General features: G+C 42.3%; 1 protein-coding gene across 2 annotated transcripts in view; it reads left to right on the top strand.

Annotated features, from left to right (window-relative positions):
- Window positions 1–595: 595 nt before the first annotated feature.
- Window positions 596–27,331, top strand: part of LOC140209903 (T-complex protein 11-like protein 1) — a 42,313-nt gene continuing 15,577 nt past the window's right edge. For both annotated transcript variants that reach the window (XM_072278558.1, XM_072278557.1), the window contains exons 1-7: window positions 596–619; window positions 7,077–7,279; window positions 19,046–19,178; window positions 20,374–20,494; window positions 21,969–22,189; window positions 23,391–23,527; window positions 26,647–26,816. In XM_072278558.1, the coding sequence (XP_072134659.1) occupies window positions 7,123–7,279; window positions 19,046–19,178; window positions 20,374–20,494; window positions 21,969–22,189; window positions 23,391–23,527; window positions 26,647–26,816 (939 nt within the window). In that variant the 5' untranslated portion in view covers window positions 596–619; window positions 7,077–7,122. The remainder of the gene's footprint in view (window positions 620–7,076; window positions 7,280–19,045; window positions 19,179–20,373; window positions 20,495–21,968; window positions 22,190–23,390; window positions 23,528–26,646; window positions 26,817–27,331) is intronic.

Below are 27,331 nucleotides of genomic sequence, written 5' to 3'. Positions count from 1 at the left end.
CGGTCAGAACAGGCGCTTTAGAAATGTAAACCTTTCTCTTTTCATATAATATTAATATACATCTCTTGGCACCGAGGCTGTTTGTCATATAATCACTTCCTTGTTGCCATGGTAAAATGCTGCTTATTTTTAAAAAAAAACTGATTCTATGTTGCAAATCGAACTTCGCATACTCACCATTTAATGCAATTATTCTGCATATAGATTTGCAAATCATTCAGCATTAGACCCTTTGATCAATATTCATAAATGTGGTTTTAATGGACCTTTCCGATATTTTAATAAATGTTTTGCAAGGTTGCAACTGACTAGGAGGCGGAGCCTCGGCGCTGTTTAGTTTCAATATTGGAAGAGCTCATTGAACGAGGGGAGCATAAAAGCAATTAAAATACTGCGCTGCCATCCTTTCGAATAAATGAAACATACAGAGACCTCGCATATATCAGTTAAGTATTAATGATACTATCTAAATAGACAGTTGATCCTCTTCAATGCGACCCTATGAATTTGAATACAAAAGTATGACTCGCGTATCCGCCCCGTGTTTGCAGAGTGGTAGGATCTAATTTGAAATTACAGCGGGTCGGTGTAAACATCGAAAGTAAAAGAGGGCGCGAAGGTAAGTGGTTTCGCTCCAATATCGATGGCAAAACAAACCATTTAGATTCTCCATACATTTTCGTATTTACTTCACTGTAGTCGACAAACTATTGTGTCTAATGTTTCAAGGAAATGGTTCACAGATGTTTATATGCATTTCAAATTTGCATATATTCCAGTCTTGAAGTAGTAAATGATGCTAAGGAATTGCTTTTTTAATCTTTTGATCTAACATGCGCTTCTCGCTGCTAAAACGTGGACGACTGTGTAGCAGTTGCTGTTTAGTTTTGCTATAAAGAGAACACTAACTTCAAATGCTAAAAGTCTGAAATAACTGGGTGGACGTTTCTATCCGTACTTGGGGAAGCACGTCGCCAAAAGAGTTGACAGGTGTTTAATTTTTGTGGAGCTGCTGGGCATTTCCAGAATAGCCGGTGGAGAATGACAGTAGTGTTTGGGGATGGACGACACTCCTCGGTCATGAATCGTGTTTGCAATGTCTGTGCACGCAGAGGGTCTCTGTGAGGGCGGAGAGATATTGGACAGTAACTCAGGAACAGCTCTCGACAATGTCAGATATTTGTGCAGCACTAATAAGTAATAGAGGAGGCAAAATACTGCAGGCGCGAGTATGTCTTGAACGGCTTCTCAATTGTGACAGTGGGTGCTATATTCAGGTTTGAATTATCTGAATATTCTTTTGTCGGAAGCTTTCAAACTCCGTGCAGTGTGTGACAGTCGGACCTCTTTTAGTCTCAGTAGTCACAGATTATGTTCCGACCGTGGAGAACTCAGCATTGTGTCCAGATTCCTAGTTCAGTTACTTGGTTTATTTAATAACAAAACATCACGAACCTGGGTGGAAGGAGCCTTAATCTTCTTAGCAGGAATAAAGAGTAGAAAATGATGGAAAAAGGAAATGCTGAAATGACCAGAGAGGATGAATGTTTCAGTCAGTGAACTTTGGTTCTGATTAATGGGTTTTGACGTGGAACATTAAATCTGTCTCTCTCGTCGCACCTACTGCCTAACCTGTTGAATACTAAGTGATTTCTAACCCTAGATTTCTAACATCTGTAGTTTCTTTACTTCTCAGCAGGAAAAATGTGGTTTGGTATGTTTTAAGAATATTTTTGAAGATGGGTGGATGGCCAGTGGGTTTTCGGGAGTACAGAAGCATGAGTTTGGAGACACTAATTCTGGATAAGAATAGGAATAGAGGAGGTGGGTATTAGTGGTGGGAAAGTGAGAGGAGGGGGGGCTAAATTGATGGTCAGGGATGAAATGGGGATGTAGTGCTGAAGAGGTTAGGAAGGGTTGTGGAAAATGACAATGGAAAAATTTGCAGAGAACTTCAGTGCAATAAATAATGGACACAACAGCTTATGTTTTGCTTTACTGGTTCTACAAACAGGAGAAAATCTGCAGATGCTGGAAATGCAAAGCAACACACAAAATATAGGAAACGGCTGATGTTTTGGGCCAGGGTCTCTGCCCAAACTCTGTCGACTGTTTCCTTTTTTCCATGGATTGTGTGTGTGTGTGTTCTAGATAGATAGATAGGTTTGTCCCATTGAAGCCAGGAAAGGATGAAGAAACCATAGTTAGAGATGTGAAACATTCTTCAACAGGAAGAAAGAAGCATTCTTAAAGCTTAGGAAGCAGGGATCAGACAGGGCTCTTGAAAGTTATAAGGCAGCCAGGAAAAAGCTTGAGTAGGGACTTATTAGGTCAAGAAGGGTACACAAGAATGTCTTGATGAGTAGGATTAAAGATAACTCCAAGGTATTCTACAAGCAAGAGAAAATCTGTAGATGCTGGAAATCCAAGCAACACACACAAAATGCTGGAGGAACTCAGCAGGCCAGGCAGTATATATGGGGAATAAAAAGTACAGTCGCTGTTTTGTGCCGAAACCCTTCGGCAGGACTGGAATACAGGAATGTGAAGAACAGGATGATAACGGATCAGGGTTGAATGATGAAACATAAGACCACATGACATAGGAGCAGAATTGTGCCATTCAGCTCATCGAGTCTGCTCTGTCATTTGATTATGGCTGAACCATTTCCCCTTCAACCTCGTTCTCCTACCTTCTCCCTGTAACCTTTCACGTCCTGACTTATCAAGAATCTGTCAACCTCTGCCTTAAACCTCTGCCTCACAGCCAGGTTAAGCAGACTCATCTGGCAAAGAATTCCACAGATTCGTCACCTTCTGGGTGAAGAAACTCCTCCTCATCTTTGTTCTCAATGGGACGTCCTTCTATTCTGAGGTTGTGTCCTATGGTCCTAGTCTTCTCCACTATGAAAGACATCCACTCATCTAGGCAATTGAACATTTGAAAGGTTCCAATGAGATCCCCACTCGTTCTTCTAAATTCCAGTGAGTACAGACCCACAGCCATCAAACACTCTTCATATGATAATCCTTTCATTGCTGGAATCATTTTCGTGAGCCTCAATTGAACCCTTTCGAATGTCAGCACATCCAGGAGGTAGAAACGGGAGGTGTGGGGTGCTGGAACTGAGAGTGGTGGTGATACCGACCCTCCTCTCTCTAATTCCATCCTCACTCTTTCCGAGTGCTCTGCACTCCACTCCTTCCACACCAATCCCAACCTCACCATCAAACCCATGTATAAAGAAGGTGCTGTAGTAGTCTAGCGTACCGACCTCTACCTTGCTGAGGCCCAACGCCAACTCTCAGACACCTCCTCTCACTTGCCCCTTGAACAGGACCTCACTAAGGAACACCAAGTTATTGTCTCCCAACCCAACATTATTGACTCTGAGGATCTCCCATCCACCACCAACCACATAGTTCTCGTGCCCCGCACCTCCCGTTTCTATCTCTTACCCAAGATCCACAAATCCACAAACCTGCTTGTCCAGGTAGACCCATTGTTTCAGCTTGTTCCTCCCCACTGAACTCGTATCTACATACCTCAACTCTACTTAATCTACCACCCCCCCCCCAAGTTCAGTCCCTTCCTACCTACATCTGTGACACTTCACATGCTCTGGATCTTATCAATGATTTCAGGTTTCCGGCCCCCCATCTTATTCTTACTATGGATGTCCAGTCCCTATACACCTCCATCCCCCACCGGGAAGACCTCAAAACTTTCCGTTTCTTTTTGGACACCAGACCCAACCAGTTCCCCTCCACCACCACTCTCCCCTGCCTAGCGGAACTTGTCCTCACTCTAAATAATTTCTCCTTTGGCTCCTCCCACTTCCTTCAAACATGTAGTCATTGGTCCCTCACATGGGTCCCAGCTATGCCTGTGTTTAACAGGGTTCCCAGTGGTAGGCTCATGCAGAAAGTCAGGAAGCACGGAATCCAGGGACACTTGACTGCAGAATTTGCATGCCACATGAGACAGAGGGAGTTAGTAGATGGAGAGTATTCTGTCCGGAGGTTTTCCGCGAGAATCTGTTTGGGGTTTCCTGTTCTTTGTAATTTTTACAAATGATTTGGATGAGGAAGTGGAAGGGTCGGTTAATAAGTTTGCAGATGGCACAAAGGTTGCTGGTGTTGTGGATAGTGTAGAATGATGTCGAGGATTCCAACAGGACATTGCTGGGACGCAGAGTTGGGCTGAGAAGTGACAGATGGCGTTCAATCTGAAAAGGTGTGAAATGGTGCACTTTGGAAGGACGTATTTGAAGGTGGAGTACAAGGCTAATGGCAGGATTCTTAGCAGGCCAGGCAGCATCTCTAGGAAGAGGTTCAGTCAACGTTTCGGGCCGAGACCCTTCGTCAGGACTAACTGAAAGAAGAACTAGTAAGAGATTTGAAAGTGGGGGGGGGAGGGAGAGATCCAAAATGATAGGAGAAGACAGGAGGGGGAGGGATGGAGCCAAGAGCTGGATAGGTGATTGGCAAAAGGGATATGAGAGGATCATGGGACAGGAGACCTAAGGAGAAAGAAAAGAGGGAGGAGGGGAAAACCCAGAGGATGGACAAGGGCTATAGTGAGAGGGATAGTGGGAGAAAAAGGAGAGAGAGAGAAAGAATGTGTGTATATAAATAAATAACGGATGGGGTACGAGGGGGTGGTGGGGCATTAGCGGAAGTTTGAGAAGTGAATGTCCATGCCATCAGGTTGGAGGCTACCCAGATGGAATATAAGGTGGTGTTGAATCTTCTCATATCCCTTTTGCCAATTAACTGTCCAGCTCTTGGCTCCATCCCTCCCCCTCCTGTCTTTTCCTATCATTTTGGATCTCCCCCTCCCCCTCCCACTTTCAAATCTCTTACTAGCTCTTCTTTCAGTTAGTCCTGACGAAGGGTCTCGGCCCGAAACGTTGACTGAACCTCTTCCTAGAGATGCTGCCTGGCCTGCTGCGTTCACCAGCAACTTTGATGTGTGTTGCTTGAATTTCCAGCATCTGCAGTATTCCTCGTGTTGGCAGGATTCTTAGTGTGGAGGAACGGGGGGATGTTGGCATTGATCTCCATAGATTCCTCAAAGTTGCCATGCAAATTAATGGGGTGGTTAAGAAGGTGTATGGTGTGTTGACCTTCATTGGTTGGAGGATTGGGTTCAAGAGTTGCGAGGTAATGTTGCAGCTCTGTAAAGTCCTGGTGAGGTCATACTAGGAGTATTGTGTTCAGTTCTGGTTACCTCATTATTGGAAGGACGTGAAAGCTTTAGAGAGGGTGCAAAGGGGATTTACCAGAATACTGCCTGGATTAAAGAGCATATCAAATGAATAATAGGTTGAGTATGCTAGGTTTTTTCTGTTTGGAGAGAGGGAAGATGAGCGATGACTTGATAGAGGTATACAAGATGAGAGGCATAGATAGAATGGACAGCCAGTTACTTTTTTTTTGCAGGATGGAAATGGCTAATACAAGAATGCATAATTTTAACAAGATTGGAGGAAAGTATAGGGGATGTCAGAGATCATTTTTTTAAATACAGCGGTGGCTATTTGGTAGAGGTAGATACATTAGGGACATTTAAGACAGCGGTCCCCAACCACCGGGCCGCAAAGCATGTGCTACCGGGCCGTGAGGAAACGATATGATTTGGCGATATGAGTCAGCTGCACCTTTCCTCATTCCCTGTCACGCCCACTATTGAGCTTGAACGCACACGAGGTTATTACGCACGTGAGGTCATTATCCGCGCGTCATCCATGTCAGCGCGGGAAGGAGATTAACTCCTCGAGTTTGCAAATGACAGCGGGCTGAAAAGTATGTTTGACATAACATCTCTGCCGGCATTCTAGATCAAAGTCAAGGCTAGGTATCCTGAGATAGCCACGAAAGCACTGAAAACGTTGCTTCCATTTCCAACATATCTCTGCAATGAATGCAACAAAAACTAAATTGCGGAATAGACCGGACATAAGGAACCCCCTTCGAGTATCGCTGTCTCCCATCACCCCTCGATGGGACCGTCTTGTTGCAGGAAAACAAGCCCAGGGCTCCCACTGATTCAGCGATATTGGTGTGTTGCGATGATTTTATATGTTCATACGGGGAAAATATGTGCTGTGTGTCTGATATCCAAATGTTACTTAAAATGTTATGATGCTCTTGACTTATCACCATAGTCATGCCAGGGAAATATGCGCTGTGTGTTTAATATTAAATTCGTTAGATAAACCCTTTTAGAAATGAAGTTGAGTGTATTAGCCACTTATAAGTGACTTATAGTTCTTATCACCTATATTCCAGTCATGATTTCCCCCCCCGAACAGAATCGCTAAAAATGATTTGTAGAAAAAAATCGACACGTACACGCATGCGCACTGGTGCCCGTGCAAGGCTTCGTGGTCATGATAGTCTTTCTCGGGTAAACACAGCGTATTTGACTGCTACTGTTGTCCGTTGGCAACCCTACCACCCCGTACCGCCCCCCCAGGTTGGCTGGTCCGCAAGAATATTGTCAATAATAAACCGGTCTGCGGTGCAAAAGAGGTCGGGGACCCCTGATTTAAGAGACTCTTGGATGGGCACACAGATGAAAGAAAGTGATCTTGGAGCAGGTTGGCACAACTTTGTGGGCTGTAGGACCTGTACTGTGCTATGCAGTTCTACTTTATGTTCCATGTTAATGTGTGGTTAGACACTGGAAACTTTAATTTTTTGATAACTATGTAAGTGACAACCTATTTTACATACAAAGACAATGCAGGGTTTACCTGATATTAATCTCACAACAGAAGAGAAAATCTTGCAAGGCTCTGGCATCAGGAGATCAGTGTTGACTGCAGCAAAGGTGTTGACTCACCAGAGTCTCGACGAGAGAATGAGTGAAGGTGAACGTGCAGTGGGCTTTAGCAAGTTTTTCAGATACCTTTTGCAATGTAGATTCGACATTTGGTAATTAGTCTCCTTTCCCACTTCACCCCTCAAGGGGACAATTCTATATCTGGGTAATTGGGAGGTGCCTTTCAGTATTACAGAGGAACAGAGAGCATTGATCTGAAGGATGCATCTTCATTTTTAACCAACAGATTTCCTCTTCTACTGGATTTGGAGGGGGAAATAATTCCAGACATAATGCCCAACAGTGAGGACAAACTGCCTGTGAATGACGGTCACAATAAAGATCAAGGGGAACAGGAAAGCAGAAGAGCTCTATCCACTGGTGTTGGCTCAAATGGTGGGAATGACATCTCCAGTATGCCTAATCTCTGCAAGCCAAGTATTTCCTGCTGTAAGTATGAGGTTACCGTTCAGCAGCCATCTCTTTTCAAGTCTTGTGTATCAACTATCTCAAGCTGCCATATGACTTGTGAAGAGCAGCACTGGCATATAACGATGAAATGAAACTTCCTACTTTACCTGATATTGCTAGGCATAATCCCAAGTGTCATCCTTGGAGTATCAGCCAATTAATGTTATAAATATTTATAATACTATACCATTAATTGTTAATATGCAATATTTATAAATAATTAGTAAATGGCACAAGCAGCATATTTGCATCTCCACTGAACTGTTTATCGGACCCTGCTCACTTGGATGTTTTTGCACCACTTCCAATACTTAACCCACACGAATGTGATTATTGTCAGTATTTCAGGCTCCGGGGCTACTGACAGCCCTCAATATGCTCTTACTTTCTTTTTATTTGCCATCAAAGGTAAGATTGGGCATTGAAGATGAATGGTATGTCCTTTTTAGGACCAGTCCCAAAGTAGCTTTCAAAACAACAGCTCAGGTACTCAATTCCAATAAGGCCAGGACATGTAACATTCTGTGCTCTGAGTGTCATGAGTATTTATGACACAATGAACTGCCAGATAAACTGGGTGTTGTTCAAGGATAGGAGAAGCTAGTTTCCAACAGATGGCATTTGTCATTGTGTTACTGACTCCATAATGATGCACACATTTTACAAACTATCATTCAGAAATTCAGGTTCAGAACACACAGTTATTTTGCCGCCTTCTATAGCTAATGCAGATTAGAATAGGACTTTGTTGCCATTGCTCAAGACAATGAGGTTGTGGTGCAACTCCAGTCTGTGCAAAACAGTTGCATGAGCAAAGCCATTGTGGAAAGGTTTGGGTGGAGACAGTGCTAGTCACCCTTCATCAGATTCTTTACTCCCAGCTCTGAAGCACCTGGACAATGAAGGTGCATACATCAGGATGTTCTTCATTGACTACAGCTCAGCATTCATCACTATCATCTCAATGAAACTCATCACTAAGCTCCAAGACCTGAGGCTTGATCCCAGATTTCCTCACCGGCAGACCCGAGTTAATACAGATTGGCAACAGCATCTCCACGCTCACAGGGCTGTGTGTTTAGCCCCCTGCCCTACCCACTTGATACTTGTGACTGTGCACAACAACAACCTCTCACTCAATGCCAGCAAAACCAAAGAGTTGATTATCAACTACAAGAGGAAGAAGCCAGAGGTCCATGAGCCAGTCCTTATTAGAACAGAGTTGATGATGGTCAGTAGTTTTAAATTCATTAGTATTAACAATCTGTCCTGGAACCAGCTTTTAAGTCAGTTGTAGAGCACTACAGAACTGAAACAGGCCCTTCGGCCCTTCTAGTGTGTGCCGAACTATTATTCTACGGAGTCCCATTGACCTGCACCTGGACCACTGCCCTCCACACCACTCTGCATGTCATCACAACGAAGGCCCAACACCACAACAGACTTCTCTGGTGTAATGCTTTAAAGAACAATTTTCAGTCACTGGCACAAACTAGCAGTTTTAAATAGCTTTTGGAGTAAGGTGGGTGTTCTGTTAAGGCAGTTACACCTAAAATAACCTGACTATTAATTTCATTTTTCCTTTGAAAATTATCAGCAGTGTAATAGGTAGAACAGTTTGTTTATTCTGGAATTCATAGGTTGAGCTGTAAAAATGGTCAAGGAAGGGAAGAAAGAAAGAAGCTTTGAAAGTTGGGATTATCCAAAACCACTGATTAGCTTAACTGAATAATTGTTTCAGAAGTTATCCTGTGGAGATTTCTTGGATGTATATTTGCTAGGCAAATGGCTGCCCTGTACCTGCCCCTTGGACAATATGGTGGCATTTAAGATGACCCATAAAATTTATCCAGAATGTAACAGGCAACTGATGTAAAGCAAAAGTCGTCACCTCACTGCAGCTGTCCTGAGGACATTGGACTAACGAGCCATCTTGTGGGTTGTACAGTGGCAGAGTTGGTAGTGCTGCTGCCTCACGGAAACAGTGACCTGAGTTTGATCCCAACCGCTGTGCTCTCTGTGCGGAGTTTGAATGCTTTCACTATGACCGGAGAGGTTTCTCCAAGGTGTTTCAGCTTCCTGCCATATCTCAAAGGCATTCAGGTTGGTAGGTTAATTGGTCTTTGTAAAATTGCCTCAAGAAGAGTGTTAAAATCTGGAATAAGGAAGCAGGAAGTTAAAATTGGTGAGGATGGGATGGGTGTAAAAATGGATGCTTGTTGGTTGAATGGAACTCGATGGGTTGGAGGGCATGTTTTCCTGCCATATTTATCTATGACTCTGAATTCTGGTAGTAAAGCAATCAATTAAGAAGGCATCCATTATGTTGGCCTTTATTGCAAGGGGATTATATTTTAAGAGTGAAAACATTTTGCTGTGCATATCACGTACACTCCATTTCCAAGGAAGATTATATTTTTTAATAGAGAAAGTGCAATGGGGGTTCACCAGATTGACTCCTGGATGGCAAATTCCTCTACTTGAAGAGAAATTAAATTGACAGGGCCCATACACTCTCTAAGTAAGCAAGGTAATCTCATTAAAATGTACACAATTCTTACAAGCTTGGCAGGGTAGATGAGGAATTGATATTTCTCCTATCTTGTGTGTCTTGAGCCAGGGAGTAAAGTCTAAAAATAAAAGATCAGCTACATACAACTGAGAAGAACTTTCTGCACCTAGAGGGTGGTGACTTTTTAGAATAACCTACCTAAAAGGCCTGTGGAAATTGATTCACTCCTTTTATTCAAGTTAGATAAGGATAAATAGTGCTGGGGTAAAAGATCAGCCACAATATATTTGAATGTTTGAATAGGCACAAGGTCCCAAATGGATTTTTGCTCTTTTGTAATGTTCTTTGAAGTAGCAATAATTTGATAAATTTGTTTATCAGACTTAAAGGAGAATGGAAATCAATATTTTTCTGATCACACAGGAACAAGAGAATTTGTAGAAGTTCTATTAAGACCATAAGACATAGGAGCAGAAATAGGCTATTCAGCCCATTGAGTCTGCTCCACCATTTCATCATAGCTCATCCATTTCCCCCTCAAACCCATTTCTCTTGCCTTTTTCCCCATAACCTTGCATGTCCTGAGTAATTGAGAAACTATCAATCACTGCCTTAAATACACTCAGTGATTTGGCCTCCACAGCCACCAGTGGCAATGAATTCCACGGTTCCACCCACCTCTGGCTAAAGAAATTCCTCCTCATCTCCGTTCTAAACAGACGTCCCTGTATTTTGGGGCTGTGCCTTCTGGTCATAGACTTCCCCCAACAAAAGAAACATCCTCTCCATCTCCACTCTATCTAGGCCTTTCAACATTTGAAAGGTTTCAATGAGATCTTCTTATAGTCTTCTAAATTCCAGTGACTGCTTTATTCCTTTTATAATTTTTAATTTAATAATCTTCCCTTGTAATTAATATCCCACATCCTGGCAACTGTTCAGAAGCCTTTTATTCCCAAAATCATTCTCGTGAACCTCTTCTGAATCCTCTCCAATGTCAGCACATCCTTTCTTAAATAAAGGACACAAAACTGCTTAAAATACTTTAAGCCAGGTCTCGCCAGTGCCTTATAAAGCCTCAACACTACATCCTTGGTTTTCCATTCTAATCCTCTCGAAATCAATGCTGTAATTGTAATTACCTTCCTCACCACACTCAACCTGCAAGTTAACCCTTAGGGAACCATGCATGAGGACTCCCATGTCACTTTGCAACTCAGATTGTTGGATTTTCTCCACATTTGGAAAATAGTCTACACTTTTATTTCTCCTACCAAAGTGCCAATCCGAAATTGCCTGTCTTCTACTGGGCTCAACCACAAGCTGCTCAAAAAAGCCATTTCATAGACATCATACAAATTTCCTCTCTTGGGATCCAGCACCAGCCTGATTGTCCCACTCTCCTGCATATGGAAATCTCCCATGACTAACAACATTGCTCTTTTTACATGTCTTTTCTATCTCCCATTGTAATTCATATTCCACATCCTGGCAACTGTTCAGAAGCCTGTATATAACTCCCAATCAGGGTCTTTTTATCCTTGCAGTTTCCTAACTCTACCCACAAAGACTCTACATCTGGCTTAAGATTCTCCAGTTTAAGATGGTGCTACGGAGGTCAGATGACAGCTTGCAGATAGTTCAAAAGGCAAGAAGTTCAACTAAAATATTAATAACACTTATTCGGGGTACTTTATGGTAAAGTATCACTGCAAACAATGAAGAGGTGAGTGTGAAGGTGAAGCTGACTCAAGGGATGAACTGTGCTGGAGCGTTGCAAAGTCATGTTTGAGGCAGTGTCAGAATCGTCAGTAGTGCTATCATAGATGGAGTTGGAGCAAACGTTTCGGAGGGGAATTGAGGCGGAGGAGTGAGGTTGGATCAGTGCCGAGCCGACTTGGAAAGATTGAGAATGTCTTTGGGCTGAGAGCAGGGTCTAGACCGTACTGCGGTGGCGCCTGCGTCCTAGTGTGTGGCCCAATCTGCTGTTTGGGCAATTTAGGTGTTTGCCCAGATAGACTGCAAAGGCAAAATGACAAGACCAGAGATGAGGCTCAGACCATTTCCGCTCTCTTCTGTGATGTTTACTCCTCTGTCTGTGGTGCGGAGGCTGTGAGACTGCTCTGCATACTACGCACTTCATGTCTGTGAGCTTTGCAGTGATTTGGCCTGCTATATGATGAACCGACCAGGATATTGGCCTGCTCTGAGATTCGGGTCTATGGACTCAATTTGGTTCTGAAAGCTGTTGCTTGCTCTTGTTGTTTGCATGATTTGTTTTTTTTTCCTCTTTCTCTGTGTATTGGGTGTTGGTCTTTTTTTTCAATTGGATACTTTTGGGTTTCTTGTTTTGTGGCTGCCTGTCAGTAGACAAATCTCAAGGTTAAGCAACACAAACAAAATGCTGGAGGAACCCAGCAAGCTAGGCAGCATCTATAGAAAGAGTAAACAATTCGATGTTTTGGGCCACTTTGTGGGTGCCTGTTGCTTGGATTTCCAGTATCTACAGATTTTCTCATGCTTGGGAATCTCAAGGTTGTATAATAAACATACTTTGATTAAAATGTACTTTGAATCCTTTGAATCTTCTGTGCAATCATCTATAACACCTTCGCTTGTATACCAACTGCCCCACACTCAGCCCTTTCACTCTGGTTCCCATTCCCCTGCCAGATTAGTTTAAACCCTCCCCAACAGTTCCAGCAAACCTGCCCACAAGGATAGTAGTCCCCCTTGGGTTCAGTGTAAACTGTCACTTTGCTACAGGTCATAACTTCCCCAAAAGAGATCCCAATGAACCAGAAATCTGAAACCCTGCCCCTGCACCAGACCCTCAGCCGCTCATTCATCTGTACAACCATCTTATTCCTGTCCTGACTAGCACATGGCACCAGGAGTAATCCAGGAATTTCTACCTTGGAGGTCCTGCTCTTCAGCCTCTTCCCTAACTCCCTATACCCACTGCGCAGGACCTCTTCCCCTTTCAACCTCTGTCATCGGTGCCAGTGTGCACTATGACCTCTGGCTGCTCACCCTCTCTGTTCTGCAGCTGCTCTGAAACACCCTTAGCTCTCACACCTGGGAGGCAACACCATATAGTGTCTCTTTCGCAGTCACAGAATCTCCTGTCCGTTCCCCTAACTATTGAGCGTCCTATCACTATCGCCCTACCTGACTTTACTGCTGAGCCTCCAGAACCGGCTGCAGTGTCACTGGCCTGGCTGCTTCGGCCGTGCCCTGGTAGGTCATCCCCTCCAGCAGTATCCACAGGAGACTGTTTACTCCCCTTCTGCTGGTCAGCCATCTACTATCTGAAGCCCGCACTCTGAGCATAACCACCTTGGTAAGAGTCTCACTTGTGAGGGTTTCAGACTCCCCAATCGTCCTGAGTACGTCCAGCTCCAGTTCCTTGACCTTGTCGGTCAGGAGCTGAAGTTGGCTGCACTTCCTGCAGGTGTAGTCACCAGGGATGCCCTGCAACCCCACAGCATTCCATTGCCTTAACTGCCATCCCAACTACGCTTGTTTTACCTTGGGGGTCTAACTTCTTGAGCTTAAGTTCTACGATCAACTAAACGATTCCAAACAATTGTGCACCCTTGTCCTCTGCCTGTTGAGCCAGAGCCTGACCACTCTAACACTGGCCCACTCCAACATTGCCTGCTCCTACAATGGCCACTCTGCTTGCACCTCGCTTTTTATTGACCCTTGCTAAGTTACTAATAACCCAAGCAATCTCCCGCTCAGCAGGCAAGTCGCAACAGGCCCCAGCTGCTTTTTAAACCTGGCGCAAGAAGTCCAGAAAGAACTGTCTCCAACTCACTCCATGATCTCCCTCTCAGCCACTTCTGCTTCTCAGAAAGGAAGCTGCAACAATTTTAGGAAATGCAGTTCAGAGATGTATTTCTTTTATGTCACTGGAGCTATTCAAGCAGGTAAGGCGATCCACAAGATTATGGAGAGATACACCAGAAATATTTGAATTCAAAATGGATTAATAACTGGGAGGAATGTTTCCATTGGTGACAAGATGGACATTCTAGGAAACAGAAGTTAAAAATTCTGGAGGGCAGGTGAGGAGAACTTGTTTCCATGATCTGGAGTGAAAAGAAAAACCTGAAGACTCAAAAGAAAGAGCTGAGTAGTGGGATGGTTTTGAAATTCTTCAGTAGCCTGGCAAGTTGAATAGTTGCCTCTTGTGTTGAGATGCGACAATTTTTCAGTTTCGTGACTGATCTACATTGTGGCCTCATCTCAGTGAAGAAAGACATGGGGGAACAGAAATAGTAGTCTATGCCTCCTGTACCCATCTCTCCTCAGATGACTTTCTGGCACCTGTTGCTGAGAAGTAGACATGAGTGGTTTGTGACCCATCCAGATTAACTAAGCAGCTGGTGCTTGTTAAATGAGGATCCGGTGCTTGGGGAGGTCCCAAAGGATCCCCAGCAAGAGCCCATGTTTTTTTGGAGGTGCAAGGTTTGCAGTTTTGAAGTCAAAGACAACTTGAGCAATTGCATTCCTCATCCTTAACCTTCACACTCTTCTTTTTAAATCTGCATTCTAAATTCCAATCTATGAATTTGTGAACAAGAGCAGAAATAACCACCAGTAGTGGAAACCAGCATCTACAACAAGGCCAACTCACAGTTTGAGAGTGTTGCGTTTCCTTGAACCAACAATTTGGCCATTTATATCTGTTTCCCGTCCTATATTCATAAGAATTCTATTCAAATGCATTCCTCACAGGGTAGTATTTGGTTAAGAATAGTCAACACTTCCTAGAAGGGCAAAGGAGTTCTGGCCAGTATTGAAACATCAGTAAAACAGTTTAATTGGTCTTTTATCTCAGTGTTATATAATGGTCATCGGACTACGTAAATTGCTTGCTGCTTTGCAAAAGTAATCACTCTTAAAAAGAGTTCTGGGGAAAGTACTGTATGATCATAAGTTTGAAGTAAGATGCACTTTACAGTGTGGAGAAAAGAGTAGTGATTCAGCATCTAAGCTCCCAAGTTAGGTTATGTATTAGAGAAAAAAATTAGTTCTCAGCAGGTCGGGCAGATTCGGAGAGAGACAGTGAAGTAAAATTAATATGTGTGTGTTTTTTTTTTGCATGATAAAAAACTCTTGTAAAGATGGGTCTCTGTGCCAGGAGAGAATCCAATGCTAAATGCAGACTCTTGAGTTTTGTTTTTGGCAGAATTTGTTATGTATTGCATTTTAAATGCACTAAAGGGATAGCACACTATAGCATTCACATCATGGCATAAGAGTATAAAAACAGGTGGATTTCTACTCAGATCAACCATAAACCTTGGATAGAAACTCACTGATACGTTTCTTCTCCATGAAGAGGTTTGAAAACAGAAGGGCAAGTGTGGGAGTGGAATCTATTTATGAACTCCATTCTTCGTGCATGGAAGAAATCATGTAAATTATCTTTAACTGTGGAAAGGAAGCCTAGGTGCTAATGCCAAGGAACTGAACCCAGAACAGTAAGCTACTATCACTCCACTTGCACATCCAATCACTGCAGAGTACAATCACTTCAGTTATGCATTTCTAGACAGCCACCGTCTAGACATCCAGGAACAGATAACGGACAGTCCTTGGAGCTTATAACAAGCCAATTTAACAAAATTTATTTTTGGAGGTGTGAGAATATTCACTTCTTTCACGTGTTCATCTTCACTTGGCACGCTGAGTTGGACACCTTTATTTGTGTTCAAATTAAAGGCTACTTTCTGAATGCATCAACTTCATAGTTCTCCTACTCTTTAGATGTATTCAATTTTCCAAGGTTATGGTCTAAAATGTTGCCATTCAATGTGCCAAGCAGATGTCATATTCCTGGCATTTCCTCGAAAAGGAAGATAGCCATTTGAGTGTTAAATTACATTGGGTTACACCTGCACATTTACTGTGAATCTCCTTCTGTAATGCAGGAGTGAGGAAATAGGCTGGTAGCAGACACTTGGCACAGTCCCATCTTTACGAGTGTTCTCTACAGTGGTGTCAGGCAATTGGAATGCTGCTTGTCCCAATGCCTGTTATTACCAGACAGAGCTCTTACTGAATAGGGAATCCAATGCAAAATGCAGACTTTGTCTTAGAATATGAAGATTAAAGCAAAGGAACACTGGAGGCAATAAGGAAAGTACATAAAGCAAACTTCAAATGATCAGCTTTCGAGCAGGTTTGATCAGTAGACTTTTAGTTCTGGTCATTTAATTCTGAAGCTATTAGCTGGGAAGATGATTTCATAATAATGCCACTTATTACAATAAATCCTGTAAACTTCAGGATGGAATGCTCGGACCTCTTCCTTTACACTTTCACAACTCTTCATTTTCCACAAGATTAAGAGGGTTATTGGTTGATTAATTTGCTGTGAAAATAGCAGCAGATAGTGTCAGTATGGGTTATCTTTGGTGAATTGTCCAAGACTGGTGCAATTAGGATGATGGATGCATGTGATTCGCATTTCTCCTGCGTGGAGGAATAATGGTGTGTGTGCATTAGGACTGGTTGCTAAGTACGCTGCTGCTGAAGTAGAAGTGTGTGCTGGTACCCGATTCCTCAGACCAGATCTCCTCACTTTAACCCTGAGCAGCTGCTCTTCCTTGAAATAAACTTATTACAGTATTTAAAATCTCATTTAGTACTGGACACTATTTTAATCTGCAAACTGTAAATTTGGGTGATGTTGAGGTTTGTTGCCTGCCAAGGGCCACTGGGACCATGTGAAAGATGTCTTTCACTGAGCGAGTCCCTTATAGCCCATGTGCACAAGGTCTCCTTCCCTCCCTTGAGGAGCAATTCCCTAAATCCCAGTCGGAGACTCTCTCATGTTGCTGTTCCTCTTGAACACAAGGAAACAGGAGCAGGAATCGGCCTTGCTCCTCAAACCTCCCTGGCATTCAATAGGAATATGGTTGATCTATGTAAACACGAGGAATTCTGCAGATGCTGGAAATTCAAGCAACACACATCAAAGTTGCTGGAGAACGCAGCAGACCAAGCAGCATCTCTAGGAAGAGGTACAGTTGACGTTTCGGGCCAAGACCCTTCAGTCCTGACAAAGGGTCTCGGCCTGAAACGTCGACTGTACCTCTTCCTAGCAATGCTGCCTGGCCTGCTGCGTTCACCAGCAACTTTGATGTGTGATGGCTGATCTATGCTGGCTTCAATTCCTCTTCTGTGCCAGCTCCTCATAATCCACAATTCCTAGCTCTTTAAAATATTTTTTTCCATCTCTAATTAATGATCTGGTCTCCAGCACTGTACAAAGAAGAGAATTTCAGAGATTCATTACCACCTGATAACGAAATTTCCACGTCTCGGTTTTAAGTGACTGGCCACCTATTTTGTAACTTTGTCCTCTTTTTCCTGATTCTTCAACTTGTGAAAACATCTCAACCTTAAGTCCTTTAGGATCTTATACATTTGAATAAGGTCACCCCTCATTACAGGGTTGCAGGGTGGGAACAGGACATCTTCACATTCCTCCTCCCTCTTTCCCTCCCCCCTTCTTTTGACACAACAGTCGGGGCTGGGTCAAGCCAAGCAGAACTGGGAGCACTGGGTTGCTTGCTCGATCACCAGGTCACTGAGGTCAGCTGGCGATTGCTCTTCCTGCAGTGGTTCATTCTGTCATTGGTGTTTGTGTGATTCTCTTGTGCACACTGTTCATCTCCATCCTATAGTAATCTGAACACTGTCTACATAAAGTGGCACATTATTCCAGACGTGGCCTCATCAACCCCTTGCACAACTGTAACAAACCTCACTGTTGCTGAACTCCACCCTTCCCCCACCCACAATAAAGATCAAACTGTTGCTTTGAGCTTCATTCTGAGACGCTCTCCATTTAGAAAATAATCATCCTTTTGATTCTTCTTATCACAGACTACTGAGCATCCGAACATTGACACAGAACAGTCCAGCACGAAAAATGGGCCCTTTGGCCCACAGTGTTAGGATGAACTAATTAAACTAGTACTTAACATTTTTATTACAAAATAAATTTGAACATTAGAAGGTTTTTGACAAGGGTAGGCCATTCATCCCAACAAAGCTTGCCAAAATTCACGCAGTGTGTTGAAATAACTATCGAGTTTAGATTTGGAAATCTCCAAGGTACTACTCTCAAAATCCTCCTAAATTAATCTCCTCTGCAGAAACAAATGTACGTTCTGCATATTCATGTACTTTTTAACATCTCTGTAGTATTTGCCTCCACAACCACCCCTAAAAGTGTATTTCAGGCAACCATCATTCTCTGTTTTAAAAAAAAAACAACTTGCCTCACGGAACTTTGAGGTTATCCTTGCCCCCTTTCCTGACATGTATACTCCCTAATATTAGACATTTCAAAGTTCCACTTGCCAGAATTTGGTCTGATCACTCAGTCTCTCTGCAGTTTATATCTCTATCTCTATGTCTATCAATATGCATACTCGGAAACCTTGCATTTGTGTGCTCCTTCAGGTCATTAATATGAATAGTCTGTTTTTTACATATTGTAATTTGAATGTAAAGTTTTGCATAAAAGCTGTCAAAGGCAACTTGTTCCTAAATTACCACAAGCAGTAAATTATTTCCCACTGTTCCAGTTGTGAGAGGCTTAAATATTATAAGACAAAAACTTAAAAGGATTTGGATTTGAGACATGAGAAAATATTTAACAAGCAAAGGCAGCCAAATATACAAAGGTTATTTATTTAAGGCTTAATAGATATTTGCTATAAGATACATTAAAATGTTAATGTAATTTCCTTTCTTTTAAGAAACATGAGGAGGGTTATAATTTGAAATGTTGAAAATTTAGACTTATTTCAATTCTTTCCTCAGGCAGGTGCCACATGTTATAATCTCAAGTAGTGAGAAATCAAATTCTAAATAGAATTCATTTCCAGTTCCTTTAAAGTGAATTTAATCCTTGATTAGACATGCCATTTAGTAGTATCCTAGATTTTAGTCTCTGTAGTTCAGATTAAATAGTTTATATACCATTTGGATTTAAACTATATTCTCAGATGGATATCTCTAGGAAGGTCTCAATAAAAATCAGATTGAACCTAGCATTAATCTTCAGGTTGGTCAAACAGAGTCCATGTCGACAGCCACACACCAATGAAGTTGGTAAGGGTGTAAGTTAGCCATAGCTTCATGAAGAACTGATGTGGTCATTTTGAAAATAAGAATATGCTGTCTACATTTTCTTTCCACAGCCAGCCCGCCACGACTTGTACCTGTGACTGAAGTTCTGGAAACTGCCCGAGATGTGTCCAACCTGGCCATTGCTCATGAAGTGGTCATAAACAGCAACTTCCAGTTCCAGCAGAAGGAACTACCTCAGAACAGGTAAAGGTCAATTTTACCAAGTTTAGTTTCAGGATTAATCATTTGTCTTCCCTCCCGCTGTTAGTTGACATGTTATGTATTAGTTTATCAACTAACCTATTCAGAAGGAATTGATTACGAAAACTAAAGCTCATGTGATTCAAGATATAATGCAGCTGGATATAAGACTAAGAGATAGAAAACAACTCATTCATGATAGTACGTTGTTTTCTCATAGCAGAGAATTGTTTTGATGTTCCCCAGGAGATATTGTTGGAGCCAATGCGCTTTTATTTCTGACCTGGGTTGGGAGGATATTATTTCAAAGTGTGCCTCAGGAACAGCCCAAAAATGTAGTGAATTATGAGGTGCCATCAGGGTGAAATAGAGAGTCTGGTGAACTGGGAGGTCACACGGCAGCATTTTTAATGCAGAGAAGTGGGAAGTGATTCATGTTGATAGGCAGAATGCGATCAAGTAATGGGAACCAAATGGTACGATGTTAAAGTTCTGTGAAAACAAGGTACCTGGAGATGTGTGCACAAAATACTTTGAAGGTGGCAGGACAAATTTTAGAAAACACTTTTTAAAAAAAGAAACCATTGATTTTATTAATTCATAAAAGATAGAAACAATGAAATTATTGGTTAACTGCTGTAAAAGGATTAGGCTTGGAATTTTGTGTTCACTTATAGATTCCAGTTTTGCTATGAATATCAAGGCCTCAGGAAATAATACTGAGCATATTTACCAGAATGGTATCATAGGAGAAGGACTTGGATTGTGTGGAGAAAATGCCAAAGCTGGGTTTGTTGTCTTTGGAGCAGAGAGTGATTGAAATGTTCAGATTCATGAAAGGCTTCAACAGGGTATATAGGAATACATATTCTATCGACAGAAATGTCGGTAACCAGAGGAAACGGATGTGAGGTGATTGACAAAAGGACCAGAGGTGATATGAGAAAAGCAAATACACGGGAGCTTTCATGACCTGGAATACATAGTTGAGAGGAATCATGAAACTAACTTCCAAAATGGAACTGTATAAATGCTAGAAGGGAAAAGGTTACTAGACTGTAGGGAATGAAGGGAAATTGATAGCACCACCAAAGAGCTATTCAGACAGTGCCTTACCATCGTGCTACCTTTACCTGTGATGCACCATTGTTTCCCTGTAACAGTCTCACTGTTCAATATCTGCTCATTTCTTTCACAGTTTGGAAAGGAGGGTGAAGGAGATCATGCACCAGGCATTCTGGGACTGCCTGCAGGCCCAGCTGAACGAGACCCCACCACAGTACTTCCAGGCCATCAAGCTGCTGCAGGAAGTTAAAGAGGTGAGGTCTGGAGATAGACAGGTCTGTATGGAATGCTAGACACATGCTAATTGGCCCAGTTCTCGTACCTTTTCCCTGGAAAAGACAGATTGGAGTTTAACACTGAAACCTCAAAGCAGCTGTTTACAACACTGCAGAGCCTTTCACATTCACTGTACATCTGCCTTGAACAAGAATGTCCGATAGTATAATTTATAAACCCTTTAGAGTTGTGCTGGACAGTGACATTAGTTGTAGAATGGCCAAATCCACATTTACCCTTGCACTGGGGATAGAGAATGCTTCAAACATGGCTCACATCTTTGCAAATACGATGCTAAATTGAGCTTTGACCCTCCCTGAATTTCAGCCAAAGTTTCTCAACTTCCTGTCATAATATCAATGGGAATTCTGTGGAACTATCACCAGTATAGCAACAATCTCCAATCCTTGGAGCAATATTTCTGAAAGTTCTCCCTTTGGAAAACTGGCAAACTATCCACCTGCCCACTCACTCTATCACCAACTGCCCCATGTGTGAAAGAGCTTTCAGTTTACACATTGACCTCATTAACTGCTTTAGAACCTGCAAAACCAAAATTGAAGCAAATTATTTTCGTTCTTCAGGGAGTGTCTAAGAAGAAAACAGAATAGGGAAACAGCTCTCCTCGACCACACTCTGAATCTGTGCATCCTGGGAAGTTATCCTGGAAAATAACTCGGGTAGATTCTAGGAGTTGATCAAAATTGCTCAGCAAGTGCAGAACTCCTTGTCCAAGGGAGGAATTCTTATAGAGCTATATAATGCCGAAATAGGCCCTTCACTTTAACTTGTCCGTGCAGACCAAGTAGTCTAACTGAGTTAATCCCATATGTCTGCATTTGGTCCATATCCTTCTACACCTAAAGCTTTGCTATCCATCCTCTAAACCTTCCCTATCCTCCAAAGGTAAAGGAGAGGGAGAGAAAGGGTCACAGCACAGTGGGTCAACAGGAAATGCAGCTGCTGACAACTCCAGCAACCTGGACTCGATCCTGATCTCTGATACTGGAGTTTGCACGTTCTTCAAGTGACCACATGGGTTTCCTACCACAACCCAAGACATGCAGTTTGATGGACTTATTTATAAATAATTTACTATAAATTATATATTACCACTTGTGATGGTAGTTTCAGAGGAGATAATGGGTATGTGAAAGGGAATATGTAGCAGGGAAATGAGTAGGGAATAGGATTGATGTATCAAATTACTTCCTTTTATGTTGTGAGGAATTATGAGACAGAAGGTGGTTATCCCCTGCATTCTGAAAAAGATAGAAAATTGCTTTGTCTTTCAGCCTTGTCCAAGTTATAAACTGAAAAGCCAAGCAGTTTGTGAGTGGAATATTCCAGAGCTATTAAGGATTGCAGTTGAACAAGAGTAAATGTGTCAGATATGATTTGGGCCAGTGGTCTGATGTGGACCCTCTTCATTGTTGATTTGATTCTCCTCAGTCACTGTTGTCACTCCTGCTGCCTGGTCACACCCGTTTGCGATCACAGATCGGTGAGGTACTGGACATAGAGCTGATCCAACAACAGGCCAATCACAATGCCCTGGATATCCACCGATTGGCTGGCTTCATCATCAGCATGATGGGAAGTCTCTGTGCGCCAGTCCGGGATGAGGAAATAAAGAAACTGAAAAGCATCACAGGCACCGTATCGCTCTTCAAGTAAGTGAGGATGGGCAAGCGTATATATTAGAAATAACCCTCTTTCCACTTCACTTATTCTGATATCGACTGTTGGGACTTAGTCTCCCAAATTTTGATTTAGTTTTAGTGGTCCATCCTGTCACATTTTACTGTATTAAAGGCAAATATATAAATGCAATGTTTTATTGCAGGATTCACATGGACTTACAAATAATAGTTACCTTTTTAAATTATAAATTGCAGAAGTATTGTAATCTCCTTTAAAGCACAGTTCTTTCATTTCATAATAACATCCACAATCTTGTTTATTCTCTTAACAGAAACCGAGAATAGACTTGATAATGAGATCCAAAGTTTCTTGCACATTTATTTCTCCTGGTGTTTTCCCATGAGTCTTTTAATTTTGTACCATCGATGCTGCACCTGTCAGTTCTGAAAGTGTTGATTAATCCGCGTTCTATCGCGAATTCTGACACAACTTTATTTATCACATCTCTTCGTACACAGTCCTTGTTACTTGCAAAGTTGTCTTCTTTCTGGTGTTCATAATTTGCTTCATTTTATATAAAAAGCAGAAGGTGCTGGAAATACTTAGCAGTTCGGCCAGTGTCTAGATAAGGAATCTTAGCATTTCAAGTCAATGGCCTTTCATTAGAATTGAAGGGAATCAGCAATGTAACAGGCTTTGTGCAATGTTTTAAGAAGAAACAAAATGGGAAGTCAGCAAAATTTCAATGATGAAAGAAAAATATCTCGATTCTCATAGGAGTTAACATTAGGGCAATGAAAGGGTAATAAATGGGTCTCGAGGTATAAATGGAAAAAGTAAAATCATCAGATACAGGGGTCATTTGGAAAGCTGAGGTAGCAGATATAAGTGAAAATCATTCAAGCCCTTCAGATTTCCTGCCTAGTCCAGAACTGTGGCTTCTGCTGGACTCTGAGGTTTATAATCACCATGTTTACCACTGAAGCACATTAATATTTGAATGTAAATCTTCATTAGAAATGGTTTATGTCCTCTCCTAATTGCTCTGCGCACTAACTCCGTATTGCACCCAGATTATAATGTATTAAAGGTTGTTTCAGGTCTTCTTGCTCTCTACCCATCCAACTATCCATATATTGTGTGATGTTGCGTCCATCCTAAACATTGCAGAGTACAAAGGCCTGTTCCCTTGAAATGGTATCTTTGATCCATCTAGTTTTACATTTTTAGGGAGATCTTCCGTGTGCTTGACTTGATGAAGATCGACATGTTGAACTTTACCATTAAGACACTGAAGCCACACTTGCAGCAACAGTCTATTCAGTATGAACGCAGCAAATTCCAGGAGTTCCTCAACAAACAGCCCAGTAAGTAACTCAGTGAAGTGGTCATGATAGAGTCTGAAAGGTTAAGGTGCAGGAATGAATGATTGACTGCAGAGAAGGTGTTGAGGCGAAGGGAAGGTGTAGTGATGAATGGGTAAAGATTTACTTTTGTAGCATGTTATCTCTGAATGCATTCACAATTTTGCCGCACGTATTAGAACCAAAGTGACCCCTTCCATCTGCAAAGCAGAGTTCAATGGAATTGTTTTGTGTCAATGCAATAACAGTCTGATATCCTTCAAGTCTAAATGGCACGGTGGTGGGGGGATGGATACTTATATAACAGTCTGATATCCTCCGAGTGTAATGTTCATGTTAACGGTGGGGGGAGGGATACTAATATAACAGTCTGATATCTTCCAAGTGTAATGGTCACGGCTGGGGGGGGGGGAATACTCATATAACAGTCTGATATCCTCTGAGTGTACTTGTCATGGTAGGGAGGTAGATACTAATATAACAGACTGATATCCTCCAAGTGTAATGGTCACAGTGGGAGGGGGGGTGGATACTAATATAACAGTCTGATATCCTCCGAGTGTAATGGTCATGGTGGGGGGGGGGGAATACTAATATAACAATCTGATATCCTCCGAGTGTAATGGTCATGGTGGGGGGGGGGGGAATACTAATATAACAATCTGATATCCTCTGAGTGTAATGGTCATGGTAGGGAGGTGGATACTAATATAAGTCTGATATCCTCCGAGTGTAATGGTCATGGTGGGGGGATATTAATATAACAGTCTGATATCCTCCGAGTTTAATGGTCATGGTGGGGGGGGGGGGGGAATACTAATATAACAATCTGATATCCTCCGAGTGTAATGGTCATGGTGGGGGGGGGGAGGGATACTAATATAACAGTCTGATATCCTCCGAGTGTAATGGTCATGTTAACGGTGGGGGGGGGGATATTAATATAACAGTCTGATATCCTCCGAGTGTAATGGTCATGGTGGGGGGGCTATTAATATAACAGTCTGATATCCTCTGAGTGTAATGATCACGGTGGGGAGGATATTAATATAACAGTCTGATATCCTCCGAGTGTAATGATCACGGTGGGGGGGATATTAATATAACAGTCTGATATCCTCCGAGTGTAATGGTCATGGTGGGGGGGAATACTAATATAACAGTCTGATATCCTCTGAGTGTAATGATCACGGTGGGGGGGATATTAATATAACAGTCTGATATCCTCCGAGTGTAATGGACATGGTGGGGGGGATATTAATATAACACTCTGATATCCTCCGAGTGTAATGATCACGGTGGTGGGGGGGATATTAATATAACAGTCTGATATCCTCCGAGTGTAATGGTCACAGTGGGGGGGGGGTGGATACTAATATAACAGACTGATATCCTCCAAGTGTAATGGTCACAGTGGGGGGAGGGGGTGGATACTAATATAACAGTCTGATATCCTCCGAGTGTAATGGTCATGGTGGGGGGGATATTAATATAACAGTCTGATATCCTCCGAGTTTAATGGTCATGGTGGGGGGGGGGGAATACTAATATAACAATCTGATATCCTCCGAGTGTAATGGTCATGGTGGGGGGGGGGAGGGATACTAATATAACAGTCTGATATCTTCCGAGTGTAATGTTCATGTTAACGGTGGGGGGGATATTAATATAAAAGTCTGATATCCTCCGAGTGTAATGGACATGGTGGGGGGGATATTAATATAACACTCTGATATCCTCCGAGTGTAATGATCACGGTGGTGGGGGGGATATTAATATAACAGTCTGATATCCTCCGAGTGTAATGGTCACAGTGGGGGGGGTGGATACTAATATAACAGACTGATATCCTCCAAGTGTAATGGTCACAGTGGGGGGGGTGGATACTAATATAACAGTCTGATATCCTCCGAGTGTAATGGTCATGGTGGGGGGGAATACTAATATAACAATCTGATATCCTCCGAGTGTAATGGTCATGGTGGGGGGGGGGAGGGATACTAATATAACAGTCTGATATCTTCCGAGTGTAATGTTCATGTTAACGGTGGGGGGGATATTAATATAACAGTCTGATATCCTCCGAGTGTAATGGACATGGTGGGGGGGATATTAATATAACAGTCTGATATCCTCCGAGTGTAATGGTCACAGTGGGGAGGATATTAATATAACAGTCTGATATCCTCCGAGTGTAATGATCACGGTGGGGGGGATATTAATATAACAGTCTGATATCCTCCGAGTGTAATGGACATGGTGGGGGGGATATTAATATAACACTCTGATATCCTCCGAGTGTAATGATCACGGTGGTGGGGGGGATGTTAATATAACAGTCTGATATCCTCCGAGTGTAATGGTCACAGTGGGGTGGGGGTGGATACTAATATAACAGACTGATATCCTCCAAGTGTAATGGTCACAGTGGGGGGGGGTGGATACTAATATAACAGTCTGATATCCTCCGAGTGTAATGGTCATGGTGGGGGGGATATTAATATAACAGTCTGATATCCTCTGAGTTTAATGGTCATGGTGGGGGGGGAATACTAATATAACAATCTGATATCCTCCGAGTGTAATGGTCACAGTGGGGGGGGTGGATACTAATATAACAGTCTGATATCCTCCGAGTGTAATGGTCATGGTGGGGGGGATATTAATATATCAGTCTGCTATCCTCCGGGTGTAATGGGCACGGTGGTGAGGGGAGGGATACTAATATAACAGTCTGATATCCTCCGAGTGTAATGGTCACAGTGGAGTGGGATACTAATATATCATTCTAATGGTTTTAGTGCAGAAAACTAAGAAAAAGTTGAAGCTCGTGTGACCAAGTTACAAGGTCTCAGGTGCGAAGCTTGTTGAAAGTGGTAGTTTCAAAAGTAGGTAGATGTAGCAATTTAGTGAGGAGACTCCAAGTGCTGGGGGATAACACAGCTGAATCCAAGGGGAGTTGGCAGCGGTCTTTATAAACCATCATCATTGTGGAAATAAACCAACCCTTCAAAGGCTCGGAAACAAGTTCGGCTTTCGGTTCACAGAGCTGAGGTAACTGCTGCTGTTAGCTCCTGATCTACACCGGGCTGACTTCGATACCACCTTCCTTCTGTTCCCAGATGCTTTGGAGCACACCACTGCATGGTTAAAAGCAGCAACTAAAGAAACTATCGATTCAATCTCAGAGAATCACAGCAACAATCCAGCAGTGGTGAGCCCAGATGCTGTGCTGAATCAAGGTTACATGAACTTGCTGAAATGGAACCACGACTCCAACACTTACCCAGAGGTAAGCTCAGAGTCATTTATGGGGGTAGAAACCCCCAGTCAGTTATATTAGGACATGTTGTGCCACAAGGTGAGTTTCTTAATGAGTGAATAAAGCATCCAAAGAGAGATAACTAAAAAATGTTTCATACTGCCTTATAACTAAGTCTTCTAAAATCAGTATGTTGAAATCAATTAAAATTATTTGCAATAACCTTTACTTAACAGAAAATATTAGCTCCTACCAGGTATCAAGTGAGCTTTTTAGATGTGTCATTGAATACCTAGTATCTTTTGAAGGTGACTGGTAGACATGGTCATCCCTGAAAAAAAAGGTATCTTTAGCCCTTAGATATTATTGGATACTGGATTGATGATTTTAGTCCTTTTGACTGGGGGTAAGTTTCTAATTAACTAACTCCTTCTAACCTGTTACTCCCTAAGTGCCAGAAAATTAAAACAGAAGAAGAAATTAAGTGGATTCTGTTGAACAAATGATACCTAACAGTAAGACTAGTGGTGAATCTCATTCCAAGT

This window comes from Mobula birostris, chromosome 14 (assembly GCF_030028105.1).
Source record: "Mobula birostris isolate sMobBir1 chromosome 14, sMobBir1.hap1, whole genome shotgun sequence".
NCBI lineage: Eukaryota > Metazoa > Chordata > Chondrichthyes > Myliobatiformes > Myliobatidae > Mobula > Mobula birostris.
The sequence above is the reverse complement of the archived record's forward strand: the minus strand, read 5'-3'. Positions and strand labels throughout refer to the sequence as shown.